Here is a 10,882-nt window from a genome sequence, read left to right as displayed (position 1 = left end):
ATACAAGTAATTAGCCTGCAATGTGGGGACAAAAATAAAACGAAATCTTTATTATGTTTGAATTAATTAGCTGAAAAAAGTGGCACGTTCATAGAGGCAGCTTTTAGTTTGAAACCACAGACCGGAAGTGTCGTTGTTGTTGTTACATGTAACTTGACAGTCTTGTGTAAAGGCGATGCAGGGGACTTAAAGGCCGCCAGGGAAGACTCCGCATTTCAAGGAATACAGCCAGACAGAAATAATGGTGGGAAACAATTGGATACAACAGATGTCGAAGGGAGTGAATTCAAGCGTTACGGACAGCACCGTGTGTGTCTGGAATCACCCGGCTCAAATATCTGCTTCCTCATCCCCATTCACAGGACATCGGTAGCCGAGTAACCGGCTTGCTAGCCCGCAGTCCTTCCCAAAATCTCCGCTCCGGAATCACGGATCTCATCTATTTTTTTTCAGCAGCGTTACGAAAGCTAGCCAGCATCACATGGAACTAACCCGAGAATATGCCGCCTGTTTGCTTTGATCAAAGTAAAGGTATGACCTGCTAGTCCTCTGCTGCAGATCTGACCGCTAGGATCAAGCTAGCATCATCTGGAGTTGGATGGACGCGCGGCTCGCACTCACCCACCCGCAGCATCCCTGCCCGGGACGCGTTCAAGCCCGTGCTGCTGCACCGGAATGCTAACTAACGAGGAAGTGGCTTTAACATGACGAGAAACATTTGGTCTCCCTACTGCTCACGGCTGTCAGGTGCCACACAGACATTGTTTAAATGCCAAATGTAATGACCAACCCGAGCTCGCACCATGTATGTGGCTGGCCGTGTCTGTCTCCAGCCTTGCGGATGACACTCACACAGGTACCGGCGGTTCAGAGCAAACAGCGGCGGCGCCGATACACCGTCGCCGGGTAGTGCTGAGAGAAGCTAGGAGGCTAACAGCACAATATAGAAACCCATAAACAACACCAATGGTATCCCACAAGGTTTTAGTCGCAATAATCTTACTAAATGTGTATATAGGTGTACAGTCTGTTTTCTACTTATTCGGCGGCGTCCTTTTAACGGTCCTGTTTGCTATGGCATTTCTAAATGGACCCAGGCTGCTGGACTGGGCGAGCTCACCTCCACATCTTCAGTTTAACAAATACGTCCTAACGGGATACCGGCCAATCTCCTCTGTGCAAGACTGCATCAGAAGCCTGTTTTACCTGCACAATGAACTTGGAAACATATACACTCATGGTGAGTACAAAAATCCCACATGGACTGCTTAGTCAGCAGATGAACTTTGTGTAGCTGGTGTGACTTTGAGTGTTAACCCACAGATACTGTACAGTACAGTATCTGTACAGTATCAGGTACAGATAGTGCACAGATACTGTACACACACACTGTACCTGCAGAAGGATGCTAAGCCAGATTTTGCACCAGAGCCTGGACAGTTTGCATTCAGGATGCCACACATGACTTAAATCTTTCATTTTCAATCACATATATCTGAGCTAAATCCTCATTTGAGGAATTTGTCTAGTATACAAGCCAAAAAAATAAATAAAAAATAAAATATAAGCCTGTTTTGGTTCATAAAACTATTAAAGAGAATAAGAAAACACTGATAACTTATGTTTAACTGTTGTATAGTGATTGTCCATGTATTAAAGTACCTATCAGAGTGATAACAGGTTGGTTTGGGTGACTAATTACATTTACTCAGATAATGTAATGTACATTTTTGAGTATTTATTGCCTCATAATTCTATACCACTACTGTCAAGATGAAAATATTCAATGTATTAGACAGCTGTACTAGTTAAGATTATGATTTCACATACAAAACACATGATCAGCTCATAAAATATATCACATTGTTAAAGACTGAGCTACCTAACGGTGTATAGTGTAAAAGGGCTGCAACTAACAATTATTTTTTGCATTTTTTTTTTTTTTAAATTTAATCAATGTCATTTAGTCTCAAATGCCAATCACAACTTTCCAGAGCCCAAGGTGATGCCTTCAAATGTCTTGTTGTGGCTGACCAACAATCCAAACCCCAAAGATATTTAGATTTTAATTATAGGTATGTAATAAACAGCGAATCCTCTCATGTGAGAAACTGGAAACAGAAAGTGCATTTTTTCCACTGCTGCTTGAAAAATGAGGGAAACGGTTAATGGCTTATCAAAATTGTTCCTAATAATTCTTTTGTCTTTAAACTAATCGATTAATAGATGCATCATTTGAGCTCTATTATGCATTTAAAATATGTTCCAGCTCAATCAGCTACAGTAAAATTAAAACAAGTAGTGTAAATGCTTTTTCTACAGTAATGCATCAGTAACATATTTCCAGTATAATGATATGTAACAATCGCAAGGGCTGTTTGTCTGCATTACAAGTTTACTCTGTATTGTGGTACTTTTACAATAAGATTTTGAATGCAGGACTTTTACTCATAATGGAGTATGTCTATCCTGTTGTATTTTTCCTTAAGTAAAATATATAAATACTTTTTCCACCAGTGTTAGTCATAAGACAGTCACTTTAAAAGCTGCCACATTTTTCCACCAAAAGTAACCAGGTCATGGCGAGTGTAGAGAACCACTTTAAAATTATTTTGTTTTCTTTTAATTAATGCACCATGCATTGTATATTGTAAGTGTGCCAAATTGGGAAGTGAATTTTGATTCATAATGAAATTTCTTATGAACAGCCAAATTTTACAAGCGACGTCTCTCTGCTAACAAGCAGAAATTTGACATTTTGTTTGTTCAATTGAACTACACATAACGTAAATTTGCCAGCAGTGGCTGTTTCATCTGGTCCAATATGCCAGGTTACACAACAATATGCCATTCTTTTAATAGGTTGGCGCAAGCCAAAATTAATTGCAGTAATGTGTTAATCTGTGCAGCCAGAGGTGAGACTGATGTGTCAGTTTGTTAGCAATCTGCATGGAGTTATTCTGTTCTCAGTCCGATATAATTAGACTGCCAATAGCATGGCACACAGTAGCATGACCTCTTATGACCATCAAAACACATCCTACAGCCACAGAGAGTGCAATACATCATCTGTGTGTTGACAGACTTCTGAGATTCTGACAACTTCCTCATTATGAAGGTCATCGCTTCACTTCCAGTTCTGCCAGCAGTCACAGAATAAACTGCAGTAGTGATCATCAGGGAAGTGGCCCTGGAAGTCTTTATTACACTCCAGTGACATCAGTTGAGCATGTGACCTCGCATACACCCTTAACATCATTGCCTATATAAGGCAGTGATGTTTAATCCAATGAGCCATTGTCTAATTCTCCAAAGTTAGAAAAAAAGATGCAGAGCTGTGCTTGTAACTCAGGTGGAACATTGTTGTGCTTTTTTATTGTGTTGTTACATTTCAGATAAATTTCATGAACTGGTTTGTTTTGCATACAATCTGAAAACATCCTGCCTGCAGCTCAGCTTTCAGACACTTCCCCGCGTCCGTGCCTCTGGCCTTCAGAGGAGGTCCTCTCCACTGTATTCAACCCTAAGTGGGGCTGAGAGTACAACCGGTCGGCTCAGGACGAGCAGGGGGAGGAGCAGAGATAACACACTTAAAATAGATGTGTTACAGTAGATGGCATTGCCAGTATCACCTGGTTGGGACAAATGCCTTGACATTGGGAAAGGCAGAGTGAGCAAAAAAAAGGGGGTAAGGGAGTGCAATATGCGAGTCGAGTGATAAATGATCGTAACAACTGAATGTAGATCAAATTTCAAGGTCTGGATTTTTGCTCACATAGCAATGAACCCTTCCTGCTTGCCTAAACTTCCTCTGGAGCTGTGCAACCATTTGAAATATGTCCCTTTGCTGCATCAAAATAAGAATTTAGCAGGGGCCTCGTCTGTCCCCCAAAGAGTAGCACTGACACGTTTGTGCCAATCATGTAGGTTTCCGCTTTCCTCCACATTATTCTTGCTGGTGTCTGCACACACACTCAGCAATGTTGGAGGCCTTTTCGCGGCCACTCATTCTTGTACAGTTTGAAAAATAACCTCCACAGGCCTCGACAGTCCTGAGCTGGATAATCCATCACGATAAACATGACACCTTAATTTGGTTTTGTCAAAGTTGCTGTGTTATTCTATCGTGCTTGAACTGATGGTTTTCATACCAGCGTGCACTCTACCTCAGGCTGTTTCTGTCAATCAATGGATGCACAAGAATAACAGTAGATAATCTTTAAAGATCTGTTGCATTACAAATGTTATTGTCAACGATATGTAAGTACATGCAGAAGATGTTACAAAGTGATTGCAGAAAAAATAAACTTCATTTGTACAAGTGCATGACACTGAGTGCAACAAAGGCATTTTAAAAGTGTTTCAGGATTGTTTGTGTCAAGCCTTGACAGGAGCTTCAACTTCAATTACAGCTAAGGTAAAACCTCCTCTAACAACTTGTGCTGCCTCTGTTTCCCTCCCCTCTTCCTCTTCCAGGCATCCCTTTGGTTTGCTTCCTGGTGCTGCTGCCTCTCAACATCCCATGGTCTCAGATCAGCGTCACGTGGTTGGGCGTGGTGCACTTCCTGGCTTGCCTGTCGCCCCAGCTGGGCTCTGTGCTGTACCACCTCTTCATGAACCACGAGGGAGGAGAGCCGGTCTACCACACCCTCCTCAAACTCGACGTGTGTGGAATCTGCATGATCAACACATTGGGTAAGCTCAGCAGATTTCTTCGCCGTTTATTATTTTGAATTCTCCGTCAGCCGGCCTTCTGTTATTGCTGGTCTGTTTAATCTGAGGGTGGAACTTTTCTTTATTGATCGTCAATGATTTACCACAGGAGTGTTTTGCTTGGAGGTGTACCAGCACTGAATTATCAGAACATATTTGACTACTGAGTCAACTGGCCAATATAAGCAATGATCCAAGTTCTAAAATGATTATTGATCTGTCCATGCTGCCTGTGTTAGCCAATTAAAACCAAAATGACAAGTGCAATATTTTGTATTTATTTATGTGCTAATGTTCTTTCAGAAAACAAAACAGCACATTTTGCTCCAACTGAATTATTTTTATGTTTATTTCAAGTTTCCACATTTGGAAAGCTTAGTTTCTTAAAAGCACTGTGTGGAAGATACGGCCAGCTAGCCGACCAGTCCAGTCTTGTAATACCCCTTGTAGCTCAATAATCGATAGAGAGTCACGGCAGAATCCGGGTGCCTTTTGTCCTGTTTGAGAGGATGAATAATTAGAGTACAGCCCCCGGGTAGTGGCAAAGTAAACACAAAGGCTGAATCCATACTAATAACATTTTCATTTTAAAACGCGTAACTTTTCATAACACAAAAGATGGATGAAGGTTTTGGCAAGCAACCTCGCCATCCCGACCACCCGCTCCCGCCCAAAAACCATGTTCGCGAGCGAAGAAATTAGTATTTTAACATAAAAAAAAAAGCAAAACAAGAGTAAATTTTGGCGAGGCTTTTCACAGCTGGAATCAGTTCTTGGTTTCTTTTAGGACCTTGACACACCAAGCCAACAGTTTGCCATTGGTCAATGTCAGGCTATTAGTGAGCATCTGACACCCTTTTTTTTTATCACTAGTCGGCCATTGACGGCTTTTTTTGGCTGAGTCAGCATGTTTAATCAGGTCAGCAAGCAGTTGGAGAAATCACTCTGTTTGGCAGTTCAACTCAGTGCAACAACTAAAGTCCAGAGGGCGTGAGGTCAAAACAAACTTGTTATATTAGGTAAGGTTATTTTTTAGCCATTGGGCTCTTTAGCAGAAACAGTTTACAATTGTTTGTTTTATTGTTTGCGCACGGTAAATACCCTTTGTCCTTTCAACATCGGCTTGTGTTGTTAACATACAAACTGGCTAACTAGCATCCTGAACCCGTCCTGTGGGTCTGCTGAATTCCTTTTTTAATGATGAATGCCTGCTGCTATGGAGAGTTATTTCCTCTCACACAGGAGCGTAATGTACATGCCATAGCTTTGGTGCAACTTTTTTCTACGCCTTTAAACTATTAAGTAACATCTAACGTTGGCTTTTTAGCAAAACATACTGTATCTTTAGTGCAACCAATGACAATACAAACCGCAGTACTGAAAAACATCCAAATGGCATTGATATATGGTTTTGATGTGGCTGTTTTTTGGGGGGTTTTTTGCTACTATGGTCATGCTAAAAGCTAAACTAAACAAGCCACAACATAAACTACAGGCCATTTGCCATCGAATTTGCATATTCTTGCCCTACTGACCTTTTCTGTAGAACAGATGACTGTAAATATATATTGTATGGCCCCAGTAGTAGACCAGTGAAATTCTGTCCCCCATTTCTTTGGAGGTTTGGTCATGCATTACACATTGCACCTTTAAGGAGCTTTCACATGACTTTCACGAGTTGAGGGCCACATTTCACACAGTCAGGCAATGACTGACATTAAACGATCTGAATGCTGCTCAGTGACTCTGAAAGAGCAGTGTCACACCAGGTTCAAACAATCTGACCTCTGTGCGCTGTGGCTTGCACCGTGCGTTACATTGCTGCTGAGTCGGGCATCAATGCTTCATCTCTGTGCTGACTCTCCTTTGTTTGTTTCCTTGTCTCAGGGGCGCTGCCCATTGTCTACAGCACGCTGCTGTGCTACCCGTTCATCCGCACTGTGGCCCTGTTAGTTTACATCCTGCTGTCCAGCCACGCCATCTACTGCGCCGTCACGGCTCGGAGCAGCGTTCGCCGGCTGCGCTCCTTCGCCTGGCAGGCGCTGTTCCGCTTCTCATTCTTCCTGCTCCGCTGGGTGGGCGTAGGTGGTGGCAGCCCCACCTCACTACGCCACTTCCTCATGATGGATGCGCTGGCCGTGCTGGGCGGGGTCATCAACATCACACGCATCCCGGAGCGATTCCGCCCGGGCCTTTTTGACTACTGGTGTAACAGCCACCAAATAATGCATGTACTGGTGGTTGGCTCCATCCTCTACCTGCACTGGGGTGTGCTGGATGACCTGCTGTGGATCAACAGCTACATCTGTCCCTCAGACTGACCCCACCTGCAGCCCCCACCCCCTCACAAGGAGCACTGGGATGTAAGGTGAAATGACCTCTGAGGGGAGGGGGGTGCCTGCAGAGGGAAGGGGAAGGAGGGGAAATCAGGGGGAACTGATGGCGTGAGGTGAGACGATATGTTGTCTGTGCATGTGTTCACCTCAAGCACTCAAACTCAGAATGTTCATATCTACGTCCATCGTGGTACTTTGTGCGAATGCAGGCAAAAGTATGTCAAGTAACACGCACAAGCATTTTGACTCTGTCGCTCTCCGTCAACATGGACACACAGGAGTATACGGACACACACACACATAAACAGCAAAATGGATATATTTGAGCGATGAATTAAATGAGTATTGAACACTATAAAGTCTTAAGTAAAGGCTCTAGTAAAATGTTACTGCTGAGTTTAAAGCCTTTACTTAACAATAGAAGTTTTACTTGAGCATTAGTTGTGGTTGGTTAAGACAGTCTGTGGCTAGATGATATCACATGCTCAAGTCCTCTCAGATGTCACTGTTGCTACCTATGCAGCACATCCATATCTCAACTCATCACACACAACACACACTCAGACACCCTCACACCTATATTTTTATACTACATGTACATACTGTAAGTGCTGTATGAAGCACTCAGAGTTTTCTCTACGTCCAACTGACTGAGTTTTACTGGACTGGTTGTTCTGTCCGTGTTTCCTTGTTTCCTGCCACTGCCTCTTTCTTTATGTGTGTGTCAGTCTGATTTGTCCTTACTGTCACAAGATGACGAGGAAATGAAAACGGGAGAGGGGGTTCATTCCTGAGCGTGCTAGCATGTTGGCAATGAGTTTACGTGCTTTAGGTGGCTTGGACCACACATTAGCAATCGATCGTGCAGTGTTATCGGCTTTGTGTGTACCTGAGCTCCGTGCCAATGATATTCAGGCATTTTTAATCAGAAGAGAAAGTGCACACGTTTACAGACTGTGTTCAGTGGCGGTACTGTTTGCCAAATTTTTGCTTATGGGAGTCCATAAGCAAGGTTATTTATGATTGCACATTTATGATAACCTCCCGTTGTAAGGAAGGTTGTCACCACTTTTTGCTTTTATGGAGGATGCCCTCAAATGTGCATTATGAAATGACAGAACAGACATGAACGGGCACTTTTATGATAACAAGCTTTACACTGAAATGCCACCATGTGCGCATTTGATTGTGATGTGGCATGTGGCATCAAGACATACTGAAAGTTAAGGGTTTGCCACTTAACAAAGTTTTAACTTGTAACTAAACAATTCACTATCTTTGCACTGTAAGTACAGATATAACTGGCCTGCATATTGGCACAATTTGCACAGAACACTGTAATGAAATAATATTTATTATGCTTTTTATTCAGTTGTATTTATTTGCTGATACAGGTAACACTGTGTTTCTGTCAGCTGCTTGAACAGTTTACGTTGTTGCTGTGCAGGATCACTGGCTGACAGATCAAGTTAGAGGTCACAGAAAATCTTTTGTTTTATTCAAACCGTGCAAATCCCGAGGATTAGCTTCTCATATTCTCCCCACACACTTTTTTTCCCAGCGAATTTTGACTCCTCAGTCACACAGTAATAATGTAGGAAAAGATCAGTCTCTGTGCATTTCAATTCACAACAATCGGCAAGAACAAAACATTATTTGACTTTTAAAATTTGTGCAGCCCTCTTCTCAAGATCTTATTTATGTCAGTTTTTCCTCAGACTTGAATGAAAACGGTTTTACTGTATTTGGATGTTTACTTGTGCACAGTCAGTCGTTATTGCCACAGAATGGGGCACATTGTTGCCCTTATTTATGCTGTTTTATTTAAATGCATCGCTTTTGCTCTGCAGCTGGATTTGTGTCCTGTAAAAAGCACCTTTTTAACCCAAATAGAGGTTAGACACTGTGTTTTTTTTTTAAAGTGTAGTATTTTGTTAAGCTGGTAAGCAGGAATGAACCCCTCTGCCCTCCTGTTATGTACAAGTGACAACAGTGCTGTGTGAATGTCGATGGGTGTTTTGCCACTGTTTTCTTCTGTGGTATTTCAGTCACTACTCTTGAATTAAAGTAACTGTTGCTCCATTCTGTCTTGCTCAAGACTAGTGGCTGAAGTGCGATTTTTTTCCACAGGCAGACTTTACTTTCTTAATGACATTGCACTTGTTTCCCATGCCAACAGTCACAGCCGCCCACTGACTAGTTGCCAATCCCGTCAGACCCACTTCATCTTGCCAAATTAGCAGCGTCTGAGGTGTTGCTCATCCTCTGCTTCCTGTGCTAACACTGACTCATAGGTGAAGAGGGATTTCCCACAGTCTTAATCACGTACACTTGCCTCAGACTGCGTCCCCCACCCCTACCCACCCCTCTGCTTCATAAAGAGTCAGATACTTATGTCTGCTAGTCTCACTCTGACACAGCGGTTATTACCTACTGTGACTGTGGTACAATGTAAAAGCTGAAACTAATGTATTATTGGCCACTGAATGAAACTGGAAAAAAAATGCATGAAAGTAGCTGTAATACAGAAACAGATGTCTCGTAGCTTTAGCTTATCGTTTGTTCATCGTAGCCATACACAGGCCTGAACTGACTGTGTGGGTAGAGGGGGGTTGGGGGAGGGGTTTGGGCAGGCGGGTCACCACTACAGGAAAATAACTGAACACAGATCAGAGACACTATCACTATCAAATAAACTGCACTGTTCATCATTCTCAAAAGGGCTTTGGATTAAAGTAAATTATAATTCTGAAACATATTGAAAGTCCATATAAATAATGTAAATACATGTATGTAGATTATATATACATACAGTGCAAAATGATATACCCTAATTCATTTTTGATACATACCCAATATGTTACAGAAAGACAATATGGGATGAAAAGTAATGGAAGTAATGGTGTGCCACATAAAAGCTGCTGCTCTCTTTCACAGCCAAAGCAAATTATGAGACAGGGAAGCAGACGGGGCTCGGTGCGGTGCTTCAGGTTAATATCAAAGATGCGTGTTTGCTTAGCTATGTCCATATGTATGTGAACAACATGGAGGTAAAAAACATACTGAAATTGGTTTCAGTGCTAATGTGGAGTTGTTTGACCTTTCGTGACCCAAACTAAGAATGCTTTTGATCATTTAAATGTATCCACTTTTTTTAGACGTGTGGGAAACACAGATTTGTGACCATTGTGGGGAATCTTGGCGGGCATGTGAATACCTCGTGACTACCACTGGTCTATCTATGCATTATCAGCCGAAGGATACGTAACAGTGAAGTTGATTTGTGTTTGTTCAAGAAACAGCTCTCTGATCTGCTGTAACGGAGGGCTTTTCGCTCCAACATCCTGGGTCTCCCACTTCTCAGGGTGCCATAACAGTAGCTGTAACATCCAAGGCCTGACCTCTGCTGTCTGAAACATGGCTGCGAGACTTTCATCTACCTCCACCTGCCCTCTTTGTCCAGTCTGTTCATGCTATGAACTGGGAAACAGATTGGACAGAAGGGAGACAGAAGGTGGAAAGGGGGCATTTCTCTAAAAACCATGTTACAGGAGTGGAACCAGGCCAGAAAAATTGGTCTTTGTCTTTTTGTCTGTATGTTAAATGAAAAAAAAAGACATGATGTATGAACACATCACTAACAAAACAAATTTCATTTTTTAATATAACACAGGTGCCGGATAGCCTGTTAATGACCTGTTTATAATGGACTACCTGTATTGTTATATACTGATTATTATGATTACTGTTATTCTGTGGATCCTAATAATGACACTGGTCTATGTGTACAGATAATGAGACAAGCCCTTTCCTTTAGGATGAAGGGAGCTTTC

At 42.2% G+C, this 10,882-nt stretch overlaps 1 protein-coding gene across 1 annotated transcript; it reads left to right on the top strand.

Annotated features, from left to right (window-relative positions):
• Nucleotides 1-213: 213 nt before the first annotated feature.
• Nucleotides 214-8,730, top strand: paqr4a (progestin and adipoQ receptor family member IVa). The gene is made up of 3 exons (XM_033643712.2): nucleotides 214-1,240; nucleotides 4,477-4,695; nucleotides 6,601-8,730. Exons 1-3 carry the CDS (start codon nucleotides 967-969, stop codon nucleotides 7,032-7,034), a joined length of 927 nt encoding a protein of 308 aa, XP_033499603.1. The 5' UTR covers nucleotides 214-966; the 3' UTR covers nucleotides 7,035-8,730.
• Nucleotides 8,731-10,882: the final 2,152 nt, after the last annotated feature.

The sequence above is a fragment of the Epinephelus lanceolatus genome, chromosome 18 (assembly GCF_041903045.1).
Source record: "Epinephelus lanceolatus isolate andai-2023 chromosome 18, ASM4190304v1, whole genome shotgun sequence".
NCBI classification, from domain to species: Eukaryota; Metazoa; Chordata; class Actinopteri; order Perciformes; family Serranidae; genus Epinephelus; species Epinephelus lanceolatus.
Note: the sequence above shows the minus strand (reverse complement) of the source record. Positions and strands in the feature narration are given on the sequence as shown.